Raw genomic sequence first — 23,783 nt, 5'->3', positions numbered from 1 at the left:
TTGACTGTGATAAAACTGTTCTGTTCACTGTTAGCTGACCTACATATGCTCACATGCTGTGTCTGTTGAAAAGAAGACAGTCTGTCCCACATTTGGTCATTGCTGATGTCTAGAATGGCTCACATTAGTAGGTGAAATAAAAAAGGTCTTTTTTTATGAGAATATTTAGGCTTTTCATAGATTCACTCGGTCAGATGAGTTCAGAGAATGACACCAGTCAAGTCAGGACACAGTTTACTTGATTTAGTTTTTTACAACATATAAACACTAACAAAGTGATACAATGAACATTTTGGAGGATTGAGTCAAGCTTTCAAAGGATTAAAAAATAATTGAATCAGTTCTTGAGGTCAGCAGGCCATGGTTACATGCAACACACAACACACAAAATAGATTTCTTGAACGCAACAAATTCTGAAGAATACAAACTTGTGGGGACCTGGACACACACTGTACACATGGGTACATACGTGAATATATGTTATGTTTGCCTACAGGCCAGTAGTTCTCTATCGCAGTCCTGCTTTCTTCACTATGCATTTTTGTGTTGTCCTTGCTCTAATGCACCTCATCTCATCTGGCAATTTCCAGGCCCTTCATGAGCAGGTGTGTTAGAGCAGGGATAACATTAACTTGTGTCGTGAATGTTGGTACATTACTGGGATTGAGAACCACAGGCCTAGGCAACCAGTCATTGTGAAAAAGGGTTATATGCACCTTTATATAAAGATAAATTCATCTACAGTACTATGCAAAAGTCAGAGACCATTGATTTAATTTACAGTCAAAATTTCTTTTTCATACAAATGATTCACTTTTCAGTGTCCGGAGCAGAAAACATATTTAATTAAAAAAAAAGTAATTTTTCTTCAGTTTTTACTGTGTGGACTGTTTGCCTTCATTACAGCTATCACTCTTTTAGGAAGACCTGCAGTCAGTTTTCAGAGAACTCTGCACTGAAGTTTTCCACACCACCAAAGTTAAGTCTTAGGAATTGGTTGCATTTTCTGCTTACATCTCAGTGATGTTAAGGTCTGGGCTCTTGGGTGAGTAGTCTATTGTATGGAGAAGACCCAGGTTCTTATTTTCTTCCTTTCCTCAGTAACAGCTTGTTGTCAGCTACACATCCATTCAGACCTGTGTTGAGTTTTTTTTCTCACAATGGAAGTATAGACACAAACACCTGTGGATTTCTTCAAATCTGAAGCGAAAGTGGAACTTAATTTTCTCTTTAAGGTGAAAGCTTTAAGTGCTGTTTATCTGATGGTGTCAGTTTTAATGGTCTAGCTGGTCTTGTATGGTTATTAGGAATCCAAATGTGGCTATATCTTTGAATACTTTTTGGAGTAACCAAAACGTTTCCTTTGACTTTCCTTATGCAAATACAATATCTTACAGCTTATCTCCTCTGAAATATCTTCTGAACAATAAATAAATAAATAAACTACTTAATGGCCATTTTGACTGGAAATTAGATGAATGAAAGTGGTCCCTGATTTTTGCAAAGTACTTTGATGTTACTGCTGGGAAGAGGTACGGATTAAACACACGTGCAGGCGCACAGTGATGGGTTAGGCTATACTCTATACAAGTGCAAACTAGCTTCAGTTCTACAATGCATATTCAATAACTTTTCCAGTAAACCCAGGGAATATTTTGATATGTATACCAGTAAAAGTCTGATCTAATATCTCCATAGGATTTACACACAAGCAAAACAACTGAGAGATTCAACCTTAAACAGATTTCCTCTGACAGTACATCTGTGTTCTGCTCAGCAGCTCCTGATAGATTTTTGATCGCAGAAACCGAGGGTAGGAGTCTTTCTCCATTAGACTGTACACCTTTGTTTGGATCTCATTAAGACTGGAGGAGGTCGGCTCCAGAAGCTTCTGTTTGGTCTCTTCCCTTGTCCGGAAATCTATATTAACCTTTATGGAAGGTAAAGAGACAAGTGCAGTTCCAATTAACTTCTGTGAAAAAAACTGTATAAACTGTTGACTGTCGTCTAAGGAGGTATTTAAAATCTTCAAGTACAGAAATTATAGCAACCTAAACAAAGCTACAAAATTAGGAGAGAAACATTTGATAGGTTGACTCCGCATACCTCTTTAGGTGCTTGAACGTCAATAAATTCCTTGTAGATCTTGTTGGCTTTAGATACCAGCTTTGCAGGTGATTTAATCTTTTTATAGTCCTCACAAGCTAACCAGAACTCAATGTTCTCATCACTGAACTCCGTTTTAAGGAACGCTCTGAATGCTGCCAGGCCATCTGCAAAACAAATATGCACTTTATTAAGGAAATATAAAGACATGGGAATTTAATCTAGAGATCTTGAACAATTAATGTCCATACGACCCCTCAAAACTCCATCAGATTCATGCAAGATTATACTTTTGCATTAAGACCAGCTATCTTGGTTACAGGAAATGCGCACAAGGGCACAACTGTTATTGTTCACATTTGTCTATGTGACATCTGTGACAAGGTGTCAGGAGGGCATGTTTTGCCACTTGATTTTCTGGGGTTTTGTTATTTCCTCCTCATCCGTCTTTAGGCAGGAGGTTGTTTGTTTAGTTTGTTTAGCATCCCAGCATGTGGATTGCTCATTATTTCCCATTATTTAGGGGAGTGCTGCTCCAGCATTCATCAACCCTAGATTTTTTTTTGTTCTTTTGGAAGTTGATCCCAGCATGTGTGTAACAAACACTGATCTTACGTAAATGTGATGTGAATCATTCAAACATTCTAATACTCGCATCATTTTAACAGTTCCGTCTGGTATTTCCTGGTAATAATAGTACCAGCTGGCAGAACAATAATGTGAGATTAGAATCATATATTTTCAATACACTATTCTCAGAAAATATGAATCATTTCCCTGTAATATTCCTGGACGCATATTATATGTTGCATGTCTTCTTTCAGGACAAAGGCATACATCCTATGCTCTTAGGCTTGTTTGTAAGGAGCAGTTAGTCCAGATACGTTAAACCTCATACAAATGGCAGAGCTGGTAAATGTAATTATAGTGCTGTTCAGAAGATTCAATAAAAGGACAATCAAGAGGTGAGAACAGCAGCATTGTGTCCCCTGGCTACCAAAGGAACAAATAGTACTGTTTGCTGTAGCCTCTGTTAAAGCTGCATAGACCCAGAAGGCAGGACCTCACACAAATGAAATCAATGACTTCTTTGCCAATGTCTGTATTACCAAAAGTAATAAAAATACTGCATAAAGGAAACTGAGGCTTGACCTTAGTGCACTCAAAATAATGTTAGGCATAGGAATAATCACTGCAGGATATGCAGGCGTTGTAGATTTGGTTGGGTGTATTAAAAACAACATGATTTTTCGCATATGTGCAGTTTGCATTGGATGTTTCTCAAAGAACATCTCAGCAGTTTGCTCCATATGTATGTAGAAACACAGCCAATTTATTATGCAACAGATTTTTGTATACATAAGAATTCACACATTATTGCTCTTTTAGTGGCTGTAATGTTGTCTTGAATCATGGAAATAGAGATAAGGCTATCACTGCCTTCAGGCAGTGAGGTTAGTTTTAACATGTTGTTTTAAGAATGTGCGAACGTAAATGATGGAATGTTCTTGTAATATAAATTCAAAGCAGAATCTTGTGGAATGTTTATTCACAGATACACTATATGATCAAAAGTATGTAGATACCCTTCCAAATTATTGAGTTCAGTAGTTTTAGCCACACTCATTGCTAACAAGGATATAAAATCAAGCACATAGCCATGCAGTCTCCATAGACACCACTAGCAATAGAATGAGTCATACTAAAGAGCTCAGCAACTTTAAAAATAGCACTGTCATCTTTTACCACAGGCCTGTCCTGTTCAACTGTAAGTGCTATTATTGTGAAATGGCAGTGTCTAGGAGCAGCAACAGCTCAGCTATGAAGCAGTAGACACCATGAATTCAGAGTGGGGCTGCCGAGTGCTGAAGCATGTAAACATCTTCCGCTGCATCACTCACTACTGAGTTCCAAACTGCCTCTGGGAGAAATATACGCACAAGAACTGTGCAATGAGTTTCCATGACTGAGCAGCCTAAGATTGCTATGCACAATGTCAGTCATTGGCTGGAGTGGTGTAAAAAACGCCGCCACTTAACTCTAGAGCAGTGGACATGTTCTCTGGAGTGATGAATCACACTTAACAGGCTGGCTGTCTGATGGGCTAAATTGGGTTTGGCGGCTGCCAGGAGAACGCTACCTACTGAAACGCTACCTACTGAAACGCTACCTACTGAAACGCTACCTACTGAAATGCTACCTACTGTTTGGTGTTGAAAACTTTGATACAGGACAGATAATGGTCTGAAGCTGTTTTCTGTTTTTCAGAGTTTGGGCTTGGCCCCTTAGTTTCAGTGAAGGGTAATGCAAATACATTTCGGGTAATTATGTGCTTCCAACTAAATGGCAGCAGTTTGAAGAATGCCCTTTGCTGTTTGAGCATGGTTTTGCCCCTACCTAAAGAAAGAAATCCAGTTGCCTGCAAAGAGCACTGAACTCAATGAGTCATTTTAATGCATTTATTTTTATATATTTAGGTTAGAAGGTGTCTGGTTCAAACTATAGATTCATATTTAATTAATTACATTTGCATCAACTTGCTAGTCATTTTAGTGATTGTACACACTTCTTTATTTTTAGTGCAAGATTACTGTTTTTTCCACTGAATTTAAGATAAAACATATAAACATTTTATAAGCAATGTTTCATTCGTTAGTCTAGTGTGTTAAATTCAGTAGATCAGTTATGCACTAAAAAGGTATAAAAATTCCCGTAGAGGATGTTGTGGAGAGGGATGTTCTTATTTTCGTTTCAACGTCAAATCAACAATTTGACCAGGACCGCCCGAACGATTGTGTATGAGTGTATATGGAAATTGTCAACGTGTGGGTTTCTTGGCTTACTATTACTATTAAATCTAAGGATTTACACACTTGTAACACCACTGACCAATGCTTAATGCAGGCTATGAGAGATTCTAAGCCATCTTGTAGTGTGATCTTGATTTCCTTTTAATTGCACAGCAAGAGGCTATTTGTGGTTTTCTGCACTGTTAATGAGGTGTGAATACGAGGAATAGGACTCTGACCTGCTGTTCTAATTGATGCTGGAGACAAACTGAGCAAATTAAATCTGTCATTTTCAGTGAATTCAACAGTGAAGATTGCTACCAAATCCATGAGTCAGTGTGAAATGAAAAATCCTCTACATCAGTATACAGAGTGAACTTCTTATATAAGACAAGTGAAACAACCCAGGAAAGAACCAAATAGAGAAATGACTAATATCTCTGTCGCTCTGAAAGATCTTTTAGAAATTGAAGAATTGTCCAGAACCATTACATGTGCTGACCGAAATGTAAATAAATTGGGGACACCAACATTTTTTTCAGTCCCATTAATGCACTTTTCTAGTTGAATCTCTCAGACTGTGCATAGTTTCAGTCTGAAGCCCAGCTGATTAAGCGCTATACGTTGCTATGACATTGCAACCGTAGCCGTCTTGTTCAAACACAGCTTTAAAGTTCCACCGATGGATAAAACTAAAGTCATTTCTAACTACTGTAGTTCTGTAGATTTGTCACTGGGGTATATCGAGCTACTCTATTATACTTCCAAGTGCAACACCCCACTGATGCCAGCAATATCGGTCAGACTATGCTGGACAGTGCTTGCAGGGGATCTATGAATAAATCAACAAACAGTAAACTAACAAAAGTGATAGCAAAGTGGAAAACTACAGTTTCCCTCAATATAGGATAGAACAGTGTTATGAGGGCTACAGTCATGGAGGAGCTGGAACTTGCATTCACTGTTACTGTTGCAGTGTCGATGATGACAATTTAGAAACTGTATTTACCCTATTTTCACGTTGAGCCTGCATTCATGTGTTTTTTTTTCCCTGTTCAGCCCACGTGATCCCAGCATTCACAAAATGAAAATACTGTTATTGAATTATTGAAATAAATACATAGCTAAGCTAAATTTGTCCATTCCTACAGCTTCCACTCAGTGCACTACTTTTTAAGTAAAAAACATCTCACTTTAGGGTCAAATTTGAGCAAATAGGACAAATGCAGTTAATTGCGATTGACTGCACAGGAGAATATGATAATCGTGATGAACTGTTTAAATTGTTTATTCTAGTATGAATAAATAAATGTATTCATATACAGTGTTGAGCTGTTAGTTTAGTGTGATTGATGAGAAATTGGCACAACGCTTTCAGAGATGATTAACATAACTTACACTTGTGTGACAGAAGAGCATCAAACGAATCTGCCCATTTAGTTACTTCATCTGTGGACAACCTGGGAAAAAAATCACAAAAAGAAAAAAATCTTGAGTACGGTTCTGCTAATTTCCCTCGTCATTGCAGTCACCTTTTCTGTTTTCATCTGAAGAATAGACTTGATTCATTATGTACTTCACGATTCATTACCTATCCGTACTTACTTTAGGTATCTTGTGGACCTCTCTGGCCCAGGAGGCAAAAATTCAGAGAAGTCACTGCAGGAGTCAGATTTATTGGACAGACATCCAAGTCTGGTTTTCATGGTTCTGGATCTAGAAAAATGAAACCTATCAGATAAAGACACATAATAGGATACCAGCACAAGAACTAAGAGAGTAAATAATATACTGAAGAGTGTATCATCAGAGCATATTATTTATTTTTTGGTGCATTTGCCAACAGGTTAAATGCCTCACAGCAATGAAGGTCACATGGTGATGACTTGGTAATAAGACATAATGTTCTGCTAATGCCCACTTCAATTTTTAATATCAGGTGTAGGTAATGAAGGTATATTTCATAAGCAAAAAGGCAAAACCAATCAGCATGTCTGCTTTGAATGTTTTTACCAGAGAAATCCCTCATTCCTCAGTCTACCCTCTGCTTTTGTATTGAAATTGTAGAGAGCAGTTGGTCAAATTGCAAATCGAGTTGCACTGGTAATAATGGGCTCTAACAATGTTGTTGTAAGTTTTAAGTGTGTAGACTGAAGCCAAGTGTATACACATACTTTGTTGATTTTCTGAGTGAAAGTAAGGCCTTTTCACTCTGCAGGGCTGAACGGTTGAGAGCACAGAGGGTAACCATTCCGGTGACTTTTCCACACGGAAAAAACGGGCTCGGTGCAGTTTTTTCAGCATGGGTAGCTAACTGTGCTCAGGGCCACTGAACCATTCGGTGGGATGACGTAGCTGTTTGCTGATTTGGTTCAACGTTTATGTTCTGTTTAATGCTGTAGCCTGTTACGCTAAGCTAACGCAAGCGTATGGTACCTTGCATCACAGTACACATTCAGTTTCAGCTAAACAGTGCTTGAAAACACCCATTTAGAGGGGAGTTTGAATGAGTGATATTGAAGTGACAAATTTAAAAAAGAGAATTGTTCTGATGTGCTTGGGCTATACCCCGCCAGTGTAATTAGCTGGCCAGAGGTTCAACCCACTGTAGTGCAGGCTGAGTTTCAGTAACCGATGCTTAAATAACACCCGTTTAGAGAATGAAGAATCTGAGATGATGCTGAGAGGAAATATATACAGAGTCACCATGTCATACTGGATAAAAATCTCAGCAGATCAGGAATTAAATGCAACAAATAATTTCATTATTATGTGAAAATGACCTGAACATTTATTTTGAAGTAGCATTAGTTCACTTTGTATGATTATACAACATGAATGTTGAAGAACTGTAAAAATAAGGGTTTATTCACTCATATGGTATCAGCTCAAATCTAATAATCAAGTATCAAATCTAGCTTTTGTTTACACTCCAGTGTGATAAAGGGTTACCTACTACCTTTGTTTTTGCTTTTAATGCGGTGTCCACTGTGTCCGGGTCGTGTTTTTTTTTCTTTGTGCTGTAACGGCTTTACCTGTGAAAACAGCGGAGATTGACCAATATATAATTGCTGTTAGTAAACACACCGTTCCTATGTTTCTTAATTACTGACACGCCAGATGCCAGTTTCTCCCCTGACGTCCAACAGCTTAGTCATTTTCACACTCACCTTGTTTTGCTTTTGCAAGTTCACCCTCTTATAACCCCACCACACACACACACACACACACACACACACACACACACACACACACACACACACACACACACACACGTACATTTATGGACATTTAGTACGAAACATCAGCCATACAGTTCTCGAGCCGAGGAACATTTCCCAGCACAGATAGTTCTCATATGGTAACTACGTGTAATGGTACTTGAGTACTCTGTTAATTGCTTAAAGTGCCAGTATTCCAGTACTGTAATCACTATTTGGGTATTTGTTGCTTTTCATCAAAAAAGACAGAGAAAATATACAGGCCAAAAATACAGAGAAATGCCAATTTTGTGTTTTGAAATAACTGTTAAAGATTTTGTTAGCAATGGCAAGTAAACGTGTTATTTTATACTTTGCTACTACAGTGCCCAAGTGCCTTAATGGGGGTGCATTGTAAAGGATGTTTCGATAAGGATGTGACTAAGAAGACAGAGATAGTGCCACTTTTATTAATAAATGGACTAGTTCTGATGTTAGGACCATATTTCTCTGACAAATTAGTGTATTGGAACATCATCCAGTACAGAGCAAAAACATTTGTAGAAGATGAGTCTATGTCAACATCCAGTGTTGTACCAGTTAGCTTATTAGTTCTTCTGTGCCAGCATCCTTCCCTTGGCTATTTCTGAAATATTAAAACACATTTCAAGTCTTTTTTTATGTTGTTTTTTCCTTATATGTGGTCAACAGGATATCAGTTCATTAACTGTTAAGAATACTCTAATATAAAACCATATACTAGTTGGAATGCACAGCCCTAATATTAACAAACATGAGATATAAACTATAAGGTACATATCATAACCTAAAATGCAGATATAAGGTATTGCTTTTGTATTGCAAGAAGTGTACTGATGACTTTTTCTAATGTTTGCTAAACTGACCTACAAAAATAGTCATCTCTAATTTCTGTAAACATCAACATTTCATCCTTGAGCAAAGAGCACCTCTTAAAGACCAGTTATATTTTTAGCACAAGTAAAATCCAGTGATATGTTTAGCATAGATAAAAGTGAAGTGGTTGTTTAATGAGATGACATTTACATATAAGATAGAAGTCAAACAAGCAATAACCCCTTTTTTGCTTTTATTTTTGACACAGTTTGAATTTGTAAGTAGTGGTTAAGTTGTGTGTGTGTGTGTGTGTGTGTGTGTGTATATATATATATATATATATATATATATATATATATATATATATATAAATATATATATATATATATAATATATTACCAGCTGTAGGGCACAATCACATTGTCCCATGTTGATAGCAGCCAATAAAAAAATAATACATTTACATACATCCAGACATTTAGTAAACATTGTTTACGGTAAGGGCTAGCCATTGTTCCTCATCAATTGTGGTATCCACTCATAAAGGCAAAGCAATACAATGAGTCAAGTTGAAAATGTAATAAGAGTTAAATCTAAGATTAATTTAGAGAAATGTAGAGATCAAATGTTTGGAGAAACACCAGCCAGAGGATTTCAACATCATTCAGTCTGGAAAAGACAAAAAATGTTCCTTCAGTCCAGGGAGGTTCAAGAGAAAAACATGGCTAACTGTGAGTGTGGCTGTTTCACAGGTTAAGCATTTAAAAATTGAGTGTGAAATGAAACCTGCCACCTTCACTTTGCACATGGTTTGGGTCTCAGTGCTTGTTTAGCAAAAGTAAGTAAGTTCTGTTGGTCCGTTATTCAAATTAAAAATGATTCCAAGTGACCACAATTCAGTATGGAAACTAAAGCTAACCAAATCTTTCCATAGAGTAGGCTTCCTCTCCCGTCTAGCTAAATAAAAGATGTTTTTTAATGCAGGTTTAGTTGTTTGTAAACTGCACTTGTAAGTTTAACCTGAATATGTTAACTATATATATGATCAACTGCTCCAATGTTAAGTGCAGTCTCTTCACTTTTAGGACACTCTTCACTTTAACATTCAGCTGTTGCGAAAGGAAATGATCCATTCCACATGGATACAGAAGTGTTGAAATTGTGAGATGTCCTCTAATTGAGCAGTTCAAGTAATCCTTTGAAATAATCCCAGTCATCTCCAGACGAAGCCATTTTTCTGAGTGAATCAAGTATTTGAGGCTGGGGCATCATTCCTTTGCAGTTCAGACACGTGCCATGCTATTTATAAACCCCACTGACAAATCTATCTAGTCAGAGAGAACCCAGTGCATGTACTATTCAACCATGCAGCAAAAATAAGTCCTTGAGGGGCTACTAAAAAAGTGTGCTCTGAGTATTTCATCCTTATGAAATTCTCATGAGTTGGCTTATAAATTTTAAATCTGACTAATGTTTTCCTTCCTCCCTTTTCCTGAGATTTCCTGCTTGTCAGCAAGCAAACAGTTGAAAACTCTCTTTAATGTGTGCACTGCGCATTGCAGTTCTTTTACTGCCCGGGGACATTGACATTGGTTTTGCAACATGCAAATTGACAGTGGATTGTCCTAGATTTCCATTTTATGTTGAGGCTTTTCTCTCTTTGGTTTCAGGCTGCACCTCAAGCTGTATTGTATACTTTTCTCCAGAGACATAGCAGGTCAGTCTCATATATGGGGTAATATGTGGTAGTCTGCTGTAAAAACCTGTTGATAAGCTTGAGGAATCAGTCATTGTTATGTATTGTTATTTCTATTCTTGAGTCTGATTCAATTTGTCATTGCTAATATGGTTCAGTGAAGCAGTTTGTCATTGCTAATATGGCTCAAAGCAAAAGCACATGAGCAAAAACAGTATTAAAAGACATGGAATGACTTTGCTGTTTCCGTATAATGTCTGGAGCTAACTATGTTCACTGACTAAACTATGATGATTGCCTAAAGAGGGCCATAATCAGTGACAAATGATGCATGTGGATCTGCATGCCAGTTTAAGGGTACCCCTCACAGCTGGCTCATCTCATAAGAAGGACATCATATTCTCCCAGCCAATGTGAACCCATTGCAGTCTGGCTCTCTGGGTTCCTGTGCGTGATTGCTTCCTACTGAGCCTCTTCTGTCCACTGTTAATGTGTCATGCCATCTGATCTCCTTCCTTCACTCTGGCTATTTTTGAGCTCTCAGCTGCTTGCTCTGCTGAGGGAAACCTCAAGCCCAATCTTCTGTTTTTCATGGTGCCGTTGTTTCCAGCTTCTGACCTGCTAATTCTAGCCCGTATATGAACTGGATGCAGTGTTTTGCCAGTTCATAAACTTTGCCTACTACTTACGTAGAAAGGAATGTCTGTACTGATATCAAATTGGTGAATAAATTAACTTAGTAATGAATCAATGAATCAACTGTTTTGTGGCCAGCCATGCCAAAGTGTTCTTATATAGATTTTTCTGATAAACTAGAAGCTATATTTCATCAGTTAAAAAGCCCTTCTGAAACACATCAGTCTGAAATACCACACAAATATTTAAATATTTAATGTACAGTACTGTGCGAAAGTCTTAGGCACCCAAGACACATTTTCAAAATCTAGTTATTTGTGTAGTATGTACTATGTAGTATGCATATACAGTCCCTGACAGAAGTTCTGTCGCTTATCCATGTTGTGGAAACAAAAGCTTATAACCTGACTTTAAATTCATCCATTGGTTTTAGAAATTACTCTTATAAAAGCTGAAACCCTCCCTAATGAGGTTTAATTTACAAAAATAAATTTGCTTCACTGCAGAAATATTGATCATTTAATGAACACAGAAAGGTCCGATTTTGGCAAGACAAACGTTTTGTCGCCCACAGAAAGAAATGTGAAAAAAAAAAAATAAAAAATTACTTCAAATATAAAAATATGTTTCATAACATTGGTGAATGAAGTTGTGGTGCTATTAGAGCCATATTTAATAAAAAGGACTGCATCCATGCAGTTCGACAATGATTCATACAATTTATTGATGGAAGTCATCAGGAATAGCAAAGAACGCAGTCTTACATGCCTCCCAGAGTTCATCAAGATTCTTTGGTTTTGTCTTCCAAGCTTCCTCTTTCATCCTACCCCAAACATGCTCAATGATGTTGATGTCTGGTGACTGGGCTGGCCAGTCCTGGAGCACCTTGATCTTCTTTGCCTTGAGGAACTTTGATGTAGAGATGGATGTATGAGATGGAGCACCATCCTGCTGCAAAATTTGACCCCTTTTCTGATTGGAAATGTAAGAGGTAGCTAATACTTCTTGATATTTTAGGCTATTGATATTGCCTTCCACCTTGCAAATGGTTCGCACACCCCCATACAATGTAACCCCAGACCATGATCTTTCCACCACCAAACTTAACTGTTTTCTGGGTGATTCTGGATCCATACGGGCTCCAGTAGGTGTCCTGCAGTATTTGCGATGGCTGTGGTGTAATTCAACTGAAGATTCATCTGAGAAATCCACCTTCTGCCACTTTTCCAGCGTCCATCCGTTTAGCAGTCTGCGGGCCTTGGCAAATGCCACAAGGTTTTTTAATTGCCTTTTGTTTAGTGCTGGCTTCTGGGCACTGATTCGACCATGGAGGCCATTTCGAGACAGAATCCTACAAACTGTTCTAGTTGACACAGGGACTTGAGGTGACCAGGCTGAGAGGGGCTGGCTTTGGATTTTCTAACCAACAAACGTTCCTCCTGAGCAGTTGTCTTGCGGGGTCTGCCGGACCTGGGCTTGCCAAAAACATCTCCAGTCTCTTCAAATCTTTTTTTAATTCTTTGTACTTGATGCTGAGACACATTAAAGGTGCCAGCCACCTCTGTAGTGGATCTGGTCTTCAGCCTCTTGATAATCAAGGCTTTGGTCGCAGGGTGGATTTTTGGCATGTTGTCAGAGGTCAAGTTGCAGTTCCAGTGAAGGTCTGGAGTGCTGGGGTTCTTTTTATACACACGCACTAATTAACCGATCAATTAGTGAGCACAGGTGAGGCTGTAAACTAGGATTGGGTGCATTATATGACAAGGCGACAAAACGTTTGTCTTGCCAAAATCTGACCTTTCTGTGTTCATTAAATTATCAATATTTCTGCAGTGAAGCAAATTTATTTTCGTAAATTAAACCTCATTTGGGAGGGTTTCAGCTTTCATATGAGTCATTTCTAAAACCAATGGATGAATTTAAAGTCACACAACATGGATAAGCGACAGAACTTATGTCAGGGACTATTTATACATATATGTTCAATTGCTTGTTAACACAAATAGCTAATCAGCCAATCACATGGCCGCAACTCAATACATTTAGGCATGTAGTGGTGGTCAAGACAACCTGCTGAAGTGCAGACCGAGCATCAGAATGGGGAAGAAAGGGGATTTAAGTGACTCTGAACGTGGCATGGTTGTTGGTGCCAGGCGGGCTGGTCTGAGTGTTTCAGAAACTGCTGATCTGCTGGGACTTTCACGCACAACCATCTCCAGGGTTTACAGAGAATGGTCCAAAAAAGAGGAAATATCCAGTGAGCGGCAGTTGCGTGGACGAAAATGCCTTGTTGATGTGAGAGGTCAGAGGAGAATGGGCAGACTGGTTCAAGATGATAGAGAGGCAACAGCAACTCAAATAACCAACCAAAATCTCTGAGGAACGTTTCCAACACCTTGTTGAAAGACTGCCACGAAGAATTAAGACAGTTCTGAAGGTAAAAGGGGTCCAACCTTTTAATAGCAAGGTGTACCTCATAAAGTGGCCAGTGAGTGTATATATTAATAAGAAATAGTGATTTTATGGATGTTAGTGTGTTTGTTTAACCATTTTCAAAGCTCTCCTTGAGGTATTATATGTAGTATTAAATGTAGTTAAAAAGCAGCTCCTGGTTTGACCAATCAGTGCTTCATAAAATTGTGCTCGTGATGTAACTGATATTAGTCTCTGTGGTGGCTGTGAAGGTGTGAAGGAAAAATATGGGCCAAAGAAATTCTTGTTACTTTTTATTGTTTTTATGTTTATTTGAATTATGAATATGACTTTATTCTAATGTATATTGTGATAAACTCACTGCTGAGGTAAAGTGTTTAAAAATTTGCTTAGATGCCTAAAACGTTTGCACAGTACTGTATATTGTATTCAACCCCTAGTGCTGACCATGCAACCTGAAAGAAGCCACTTTCCAGTGTTTTCCAGTGTTTACTTAGGTTTCTTTGTAAAGCATTAGAAAACACATCGCTAAGTTACTGAGATTTTGCAACTATCCATTCATTTTCTAAGCCGCTTCTCCCTCGGGGGGGTGTGGTTGCTAGAGCCTATCCCAGCGGTCATTGGAATACACCCTAGACAGGTCACTAGTCAATCGCAGGGCAGACAGACAGACAGACATACACACTCACACCTAGGGGCAATTTAGCATGTCCAATTGGCCTGACTGCATGTCTTTGGACTGTGGGAGGAAACCGGAGAACCTGGAGGAAACCCATGTGGACACGGGGAGAACATGCAAACTCCACACAGAGAGGACACAAAGAGGACACCCGGCCAGGGAATCAAACCCAGGCCCTCCTCACTGTGAGGTGAGGTGCTACCCACCTCGCCACCGTGCTGCCCGATTTTTGCAACTAAAATAGTGCAAAAACTAAAAAGTGCTATATAATTAAAGGTATCATTTTTATTGTATTATTGTTATTATTCATAGTAGTAGAACTAGTATTATTGATAATATTATAGTTGGTATTTAAGAAACAACATTGGTGGCTTTACTTTAAACTACTAGAATGACTTTTTTAAGCAATGGCACAGTACTTGCGATAACACATTCACATCTTGTTTCTTTTTTTAAATAATACAACAAATATGTAATACAAAGAATGTTAACTGTGTGTGTGTGTGTGTGTGTGTGTGTGTGCATTCCCTTGAGGAAAATAATGTGTTATAATACATTCTCATGAAGCTTGTTTTGACCACTCATATAGCTATAATGAAATGCACGGCTTTGTAAGTGGATAGAATTATCTGAGCAAATACAAAAAATGTGATATAACAATCACGTGCTTTGGTGGTCAGGTGATGATTGATACACATCGTATTCAAGGCTGTGGGTGTGGGTGTGCACAACAGCATCTCTTATTAGCTGCTGATTGGTTCACTATGGCGCTAGTCCAGTTGACAAATTTCCTGTCTGACTTCATTATGACCTGGCATACAGGAAGTGTGAAGTCAGGAATCTGCCACAGTCTGCTCGACCAAACACTCAGTAACACTTCTGCAATATGTTTTGCTTGTTTTGCTGAATTCTAGATGTAATTTCAGTGATTTTCAGTCAGATATTTATCTTTTCCATTTCATTTCCAGTTAGACAAATCATCTTTACCTTTTCATCGTTTAATATTTTCATAAGCAGTGGCTTATATGGTTCATATTTTAGTTTTCCCTGACCTTGGACATGGAAATTTTGGGAAACGTTTATCACACAATGTCTGTCGGCCAGCCCAAGAAAATCTCTTAACTGGAATACAGCTAACAGGACATGTGTATTGCTAGGTTGTGAAATGTTAACAGCCAAAATAGTGCACAGACTCTTTATACAACTTGCCATGAGTGTGTACAGAGCACAGAGGCCATCACCACTGGGTCTGCGAGTTCTCTCACATCAGCCCTTCCATTAGCCAGGTGCAGAAAGCCTCAGAGCCAGGGCCTACATTCACAACCTTTTTCACACATTGTCATGACAGGTGCGGGGCAGGCCTGGGTCATGGCTCTCCTAAGGTTGCTGTTCTCTCTATTTTTGGCACTGCCCTTTCTTCATGATGCTCACCAATGAAACATGATGTCCGTTGCCACTTCACATCTTATTTTGCTCAACAAAACTTTGTGGCCGAGGTCAGTTGTGCTATATTTAGAATTTTATGAAACATGAAGTCATCCTTGTCTACGTCATGATGAGATTTTTTTTGGGGCTTATTTTTGGGCTTGCTGAATATCACATGCCACATCTGAAAGTGCTTTTCTTTGTAAAGCTGTTGTGTTAAGAAACTACTAGAGGCAGAGAGTCATGTGGTTGAAGTACAGTGCAGTCTGCACGTTACTGGACAGTGGGACAATTGTATTTATATGGGCTCTGTACTCTAACATGCTGGAAATGAAGAAAAAAAAGTAACTATGAGGTTAAAGTGCAGAGGCTCTCAATGTCAGCTTTAATTTGAATGTATTCAGCTCCATATTGTGGGATTTGTATTGGAATTGTTGCTCCTTTTTAATATAGTGCCTCCTTGAATTAGACAATGTAATCTGAAATAATACTCTTTAAGAAAAGCAACTCAGAGCTTGATCGTGTGTATCTCTTCAGTTCTTCTCTCAGAAAGTCTGACCTCTCTCCTGCTATCCAGACCTAAACATAGCTTTATTGAAGAAACAAATCCACTGAAAAATTGTACACAGTTTTCCACTAGCCCAAATGTAGTTGAATGACCAATATGTGTCAATTACTACATTAGCTTCATAACTTCAGTACAAAACTGAAGATGCAAACTTCAGATATCACGCATGTATTGTTTTGATTGATTGCATTTGGTGTAATTCCTTTGATTTCCCAAGTAGGGCTACAACACCTAATAGACGTTATTGATAATAAAAAACCTGATGACATTTGCGCTCCTGATTTATTTCACTTGATTGAAAGAGGGAAAACACAGATGGTGGAGACTACACATCAGGGTTATGCTCGACTAAATAAATTTCCTGTAAGAAAGAACAACGGCGTGACTGTCCCGCATGAGGATCTAAACACACAAGAGAAAATGTCAAACACTCAGCGTGGTGAATAAACTGCAGTACAGCTGTTGTCACAAGTAAAAAATGGTCACTGTCTGCTTTTCAACAGGCTCTGTTATGGTTTAGCAAAAGGAAAACTGTTGGCTGAAGGGATGTACTGTATTTTTTGTATAAACTGCATGGCTAACCTATACTTACTTGTCACTCTTGTGGAAAATGCACACACGCCTGCTTATCCTCACAGGTATGGATATATTTTGAAATCATGCCTTTTTTTTCCTCTGCATTTTGGCCTTCAACTTGCACAAAAACAACATTTTAAGTTACTGGAAAAATTCTGCACTTGTGAAATTCTCTTCAAGTTCCATCTCTGTTTTAATGTAGATGGATAACGTTGAAATTATGCACGTTTGTTACTGTTTTAATGAGTAGTGAACATGCTTCATGGCCCTGCATGTACAACCCCAATTCCAGTGAAGTTGGGATGTTGTGTAAAACATAAATAAAAACAGAATACAGTGATTTGCAAATCCTTTTCAACCTATATTCAATTGAATACACTACAAAGACAAGATATTTAATGTTCAAACGGATAAACTTTATTGTTTTTTGCAAATATTCACTCATTTTGAATTTGATGCCTGCAACATGTTCCAAAGAAGTTGGGACAGGGGCAACAAAAGACTGGGAAAGTTGAGGAATGCTCAACAAACACCTGTTTGGAACATTCCACAGGTGAACAGGTTAATTGGAAACAGGTGAGTGTCATGATGGTGTATAAAGGGAGCAAGGACGGGGCGAGGTTCACCACTTTGTGAACAACTGTGTGAGCAAATAGTCCAACAGTTTAAGAACAACGTTTCTCAACGAGCAATTGGAAGGAATTTAGGGATTTCATCACCTACAGTCCATAATATCATCAAAAGATTCAGAGAATCTTTTGGCAGAAAACCAACATTGAATGCCCGTGACCTTCGATCCCTCAGGCGACACTGCATTAAAAACCGACATCATTCAATTCAACACCCAGAAACACCACCGACTTCTCTGGGCCCGGGCTCATCTGAGATGGACTGATGCAAAGTGGAAAAGTGTCCTGCGGTCTGACGAGTCCACATTTCAAATAGTTTTTGGAAATCATGGACGTCGTGTCCTTTGGGCCAAAGAGGAGAAGGACTGGTTCTGGATTGTTATCAGCTCAAAGTTCAAACGCCAGCATCTCTGATGGTGTGGGGGTGTGTTAGTGCCCATGGCATGGGTAACTTGCACATCTGTGAAGGCCCCATTAATGCTGAAAGGTACATACAGGTTTTGGAGCAGCATGTGCTGCCATCCAAGCAACGTCTTTTTCAGGGACATCTTGCTTATTTCAGTAAGACAATGCCAAGCCACATTCTGCACGTATTACAACAGTGTGGCGTCGTAGTAAAAGAGTGCGGGTACTAGACTGGCCTGCCTGCAGTCCAGACCAGTCTCCCATTGAAAATGTGTGGCACATTATGAAGCGCAAAATACGACAACGGAGACCCCGGACTGTTGAACAACTGAAGTTGTGCATCAAGCAAGAATGGGAAAGAATTCCACCTACAAAGCTTCAACAATTAGTGTAACACAGTGGTAAACATGCCCCTGTCCCAACTTCTTTGGAACGTGTTGCAGGCATCAAATCCAAAATGACTGAATATTTGCAAAAAACAATAAAATGTATCCATTTGAACATTAAATATCTTGTGTTTTGTAGTGTATTCAATTGAGTATAGGTTGAAAAGGATTTGCAAATCATTGTATTCTGTTTTTATTTATGTTTTACACAACGTCCCAACTTCGTTGGAATTGGGGTTGTACGACTTGCTTCTGTGTGCTTGGTAATGCCATTTTTTTTGTGAATTTTTCCCCAATTTTTCCCCCAATTTAGTCGTCTCCAATTCCACTCCTAGTTAGGCCTCCCCCAGTCACAGAATGCTATCAATGCTGGTAAAGCGAAGGCTAATGCTGGCTTCTCCAAGACCTGTGAAGTGCCTCCACATGTTTTCGACCTGCCGCTCACGCAATGTCATTGCACAGCTGAATGCGCTCGGAGGAAAGCGCCAAGCGCCAGTTCTGTTATGTCAGCTAACAGACGCCTGCGCTGACTAGCTTCACATTGGGTGATGGGGGGGAAGAAGGAGGTTGCTGCATCCTACCCAACCAGAGAGAGCGAGGCTGCTTGTGCTCTCTAGGACTCCCGGCCATGGATGGCTGTAGCATCACCAGGGATCGAACTTGCGATCTTCTGATGATGAGGCCAACGCTTAGATAGTTGTGCCACTCTGTAAAATTGAGTGTTTAAGGGCAGTATTGAAGAAATCTTGTGGTATTGTTGGCCTTGATAAAAGTATGATATAGAGGATGTCATGCTTGAAAGATTTTTAATTTTAATCATTTTAAATTTGAATTTGTTTAAGAAAGCATTGCATATGATGTGAAATGTTTAGTAATTGACCCACTCTTGGCTGCACTTTTTTCTTTTCACAATTCTTCAAAGCCACAATGAACCAATTAATTGATTATGAAAATCACTGTTATTTGGAGCCTTTCAAGTAACTCCATACTTCATGACCTGAACTGAAATGAACAATGTTTGTGTCCTGCAAAGCAGTGTGTTACGCATCACATTGATTAAGCAACATCCTTTAATTCATTTACCTAACTCTTGTCTGACCTAATAAATGAACATTGCTGAATTAACATTTAGCTAGCTTGATCTAGTTAAGTGAAGTACTGTGCTGTGCATTTATTCAGAGATGCTTGTTTTCATGCTTTCAAGCTTGTTTGTATTATAATTTTTTTTGTAGAAGTTAGATGTTAGATGTTTCTGTCATCATCCAGCAAGGTTGTCCATATAGCATAATTGTGACTATTAGAGCTAGGCTTTCAGTTTGGGGAATTAATGTCAATATTCAGTCAAAAAATTAGGGAAAGCCTGTATCTATAATGATGCTAATTTCTGTTAGCCCCTCTGTAAGATTCTAGTAGTGTGTAAGCACTAATCTAATGGCAGTACAACATTCTAGATTAAACAGAAAAGTTTGAAATTGTTGTTGTTGTGTCTCTACTTAGTAAGTTTTAATTAGGTCAGTTTGTTTTACCATGTAATACATGGTATATGCTATTAAACATTAAAATGAAATGCATGGCAACCTATCACAATCAAAGATTTACCAGAACCTATGAATAAGCCCTCTTGGTTGATCAACTCAACAAAAAAGGCAGTCTGTAGGAATAGCTTTTCTCAATTTTTTATGTAATGTTTTATGTAAAACTTCAAGCTGTGATTTATTGCATTTCCTGAAAAATATTCTTTCACTTATATTTTGTATCAACCCTATTGACTTCCTGAACAGATAAAGATACAGATAGTGGTGTTACATAGTCCCATAGTCGGGCCTGCAAGGCTTTTTATCTTGCCTGGAGACCGACTTGATTATTGGGACTATTGGATGAGCCCTGTTTTACGTTGTCCTGACTATAAAGAAAAATGTGATTTTTCAATAGTTTATTTATCATCTACAATGATAAAACTCATCCCAGAACATTTGTGTCATGTTTTGCAGAAAAATGTTGCTAGTAGAGCAACAGTCATTTGTTAAAATGCGTTTTTATAAATTGGCAAATTACAAGCAACTAAGACATACCATTTTAAATTTTGTGACAGTGATTGCATCTTATCTAAAAATATACTCTTTTTAATAAAATAAAAAAAATACTTTAAACTTCCCTGTATGCTTTTCACTAGCACAGCCTAATAGAAATGGTTGGTGCTTTCTGAGTATACGGTCAAGTGTCAAAACATGTGTACAGATTTCTAGATATAGGGGGTGGGTCAACTTACTCACTGGGCCATCTTACCCTACACTCCCCTTTCAGTGGTTTGCATCTTGTGATAAACGCTCTGATATCATAGGCTGCTTTCAAATCTGCATACTGCCGTTTCTAAAAAGTATGTCAAAATAATACACCACCAGTGGGAGTGCAGTCAACAGTGTAGTATGTATAGGATGGTTGTTTGTGGTTTTGGATGCAGCCACTTTCTTGCCCTCTGATATCCTGAATAGTGTTTGTTTTTCAGAATGGAAAGTATTCTTTGGTAATCCACCATTGTTGTCTGAGTTTGAAAGTTTGAAAACGCTAATTATCAGTACGCTGTTGCTTCTTAATACAGTAACAGATCTTTCATTTCAGCACACCTAATGTTTTAACTTCATCTGGATTTATGCTATGATGTAAACTTGTTTTGCTACCACTTACACTGATTTTGGTCTTCATTTTGAGAGACAGCAGTAAGAGACTTCAGATGTAAATGCCACATCTGGAATCATCTCTAGTCTGTTTGTTAGCGCACTTATGCATGAACTAATGATGTAATGACACACAGCTGGCTACAAAACAACTGAGCAGCAAATCTAATTATTTATGGTTCACTGAATGTGACCATGTGAAAAAGGGCTTCTGTTTCTATATTTTTACCCCCTACAAGTGTAAATACCTTTGAGTAAAAGATGAGATTCTGCACTTACACCTCATAGCCATTGTCTTAAATCCAAAGTGCTGGAACACAGAGATAAAATACAAATTAAGTTGCTGTCCTGTTACTTACTTACTGCACTGTAGGATAGTAGATTGTTGCACTGTTGTGGCCTTGCTTAGGGGAATTTGTGGTAGTGCCGTGACACAGTTGCTGTAGTCAGTATTGCAGTATGTGGTTGCCCAGGGCCCAGAATCATCCATCCCAGTGAATTGCCCTTGTACTCTTCAAGATCAAATACTGCTATGCATTTGTAATATTCAGTCAGTTATAATATATAAACAGAGGATGGTTCATTGCATGGATATATTATCTATTTTTCTCAATCCTGAAATTGAATATATGCTATAGAATGTACTTGATCACTCACAAAGACGATACATTATTATAATCAATGTACAAATATGATAACACACAAAGAAAATACATTACAGTAATCAGCATTTACAATCACACAATAAGCAAACACATTATGATAATCAGTGTACCCTTATGCAATTCAGGAAAGATTATGCCGAATATGCACGTCACAACAGCTCTCAATAGAAAAGGCCTGTTGCACCATGTTCATTATGTAATGTGAGTGGTTTCAAAAATTACTCCAAATGAAGGAGTGGCAGTTATTATATTTGTACTAGAAAGTAGAGTCCCCCCCTTGCCAGGCTTAAAAAAGCTGTGGGGAGCGTGAGTGGGTGCATCAAAGTCCCTACTCATCCCTGTCACTTCCCCTTACTGACATTTACTATTCCTCTAAGCCCTCTCAGCAATTCATTGAGATGTGCATTTGATGTTGGATCCCTAAAACAAGTGCAAGTGAAAAGTTTTCAGTGCGTTTACATTTACAAAATACATCCTGCATTTACTTCTCGATTGTATTATCATGTAAACATTGCTCATAATCTCATCTTATTTTAATTTCAATCAAGTTAATTAAGCAATGCCATGTTCCATTTATTAAAGCCCTAATAAGCTCATTGGGAAATAACATAATCTTTCTCTCTCTCTCAATATGCTTTTGCCATCTTAGCAACAGCAGGCACATCAGATATCGGTTGAGATGAGAGCTAGGCAGATGGTGTGCCGTGATAAACAACCGAGAATGGCAAAACCAGTGAAGAGCAGCGACCCCCCCCCAACCCCCACCCCCCCTCCTTGCAGTAACTAGTCCAGGTTATGAATATGGAGTACTTACCTTAGCCGTGTTGCTGTTGTGCAGGGTTTGTTGTGTCTCTCTGAATCCAGATGGAGTTGCCTTTATCCTGCTAGGTTTCTATGCCTATGGAGATACTGCTTCTGCTCTAGTGTGCTATCTGCAGTTGCCCACATATAGCAACTAGCACGCAGCGTGTTCGTCGGTGTGAAAGCATGGGGGGAGCGAGGAGCAGGGAGAGGAGGGAGAGAGAGATGAGAGGAGTGGAAGAGCAAGAGGCTTTGCTAACACGCAAGTGTCTCCGGAAATTCAAATGGCAATGCCATGTTGCTTTGCATCATGCACACTATTCAAACACTGTTAGGTTCCTTGAAGCAATGACACAGAAAAAAAACGAGTTCCCTGAAGTTTCTTTCAGTTCATGATTCTTTAAACAATCACGCTCGTGAATAAGATGTAGAACTAGGGATGCACTGAAATTTTGGCCATAGAAGGTTTTTGGACAAATTCAATAAAACAACTAATAGACGAGGAAATTTGACAGGAAAAAAAAATTACTATCTTATATAATAATATCTTAAATGATACCGCCAATGACCAATTATAAAGACTGAGATTATAAAGAGATTATAAAGACGGTTTGTTTGTTCCTTTCACTCTCCTGCTTATCACATACATGTTCCAACTGTGTTTCAGATCAAAACTAAAATGTCAGCTGTATGGAACCATTTTAACATTTCTATGAGGGCCTTTAGACAAGTGAATTCTAATCTCGATTCATGCAAAATGTCAAGAAGAGAGACAGAACCCAAGGACTTCTCCATTATGGGTTTGATTCCATTTGAAAATACGTCATCCCATTCGATAAAATAAAGGTCCTGTACCTGGCACTGTAGGTCCAAGCCGAGGACTCTTCAGGAACCTTTATTTTTAAGAGTGTAGTTCAAGGTTTTATAGTTTTGTTTATTCTGTTTTTTTTTTTTTTGGTCACCAGTGTTGTTACTGGTTCCTGATGGAAGGTAAATCTGAGTTCTGCTTAGCAGGAGGTGTGCTGAGTGGAGGCAGTATTAAGGCACCAGAGGCATCAAAGCTTTTTTTCCCCTATGCAGCACCTTCTCTTTTTCCTCTTAGCGGCACAACTTGACTGAGCGTCTGAGTGTAGAGTGAGAACATGCTGGCCTCATTTGATAGCTCTTCTCAGGATAAGACTGGCACTCTGGCTGCTTGGGAATGCACCCTTCTCTGCACATCACAGTAAAGCAGATTTTGTTCTGAGAACTGTGTGGT

At 38.6% G+C, this 23,783-nt stretch overlaps 1 protein-coding gene across 2 annotated transcripts; it reads right to left on the bottom strand.

The window, feature by feature from the left end:
* Positions 1 to 217: 217 nt before the first annotated feature.
* On the bottom strand, positions 218 to 22,740 carry rgs8 (regulator of G protein signaling 8). 2 transcript variants are annotated; one of them, XM_017721109.2, is made up of 6 exons: positions 22,539 to 22,740; positions 7,856 to 7,931; positions 6,502 to 6,627; positions 6,295 to 6,356; positions 2,108 to 2,274; positions 218 to 1,931 (listed from the first exon to the last, which is right to left on the bottom strand). In XM_017721109.2, exons 3-6 carry the CDS (start codon positions 6,600 to 6,602, stop codon positions 1,737 to 1,739), a joined length of 525 nt encoding a protein of 174 aa, XP_017576598.1. In that variant the 5' UTR covers positions 6,603 to 6,627; positions 7,856 to 7,931; positions 22,539 to 22,740; the 3' UTR covers positions 218 to 1,736. The 2 variants fall into 2 exon arrangements, with proteins under 2 accessions (XP_017576598.1, XP_017576589.1); XM_017721100.2 differs by having other exon boundaries at positions 6,502 to 6,612; positions 22,539 to 22,738.
* Between the last annotated feature and the right edge of the window lie 1,043 nt (positions 22,741 to 23,783).

This window comes from Pygocentrus nattereri, chromosome 26, assembly GCF_015220715.1.
Source record: "Pygocentrus nattereri isolate fPygNat1 chromosome 26, fPygNat1.pri, whole genome shotgun sequence".
NCBI classification, from domain to species: domain Eukaryota; kingdom Metazoa; phylum Chordata; class Actinopteri; order Characiformes; family Serrasalmidae; genus Pygocentrus; species Pygocentrus nattereri.
Note: the sequence above shows the minus strand (reverse complement) of the source record. Positions and strands in the feature narration are given on the sequence as shown.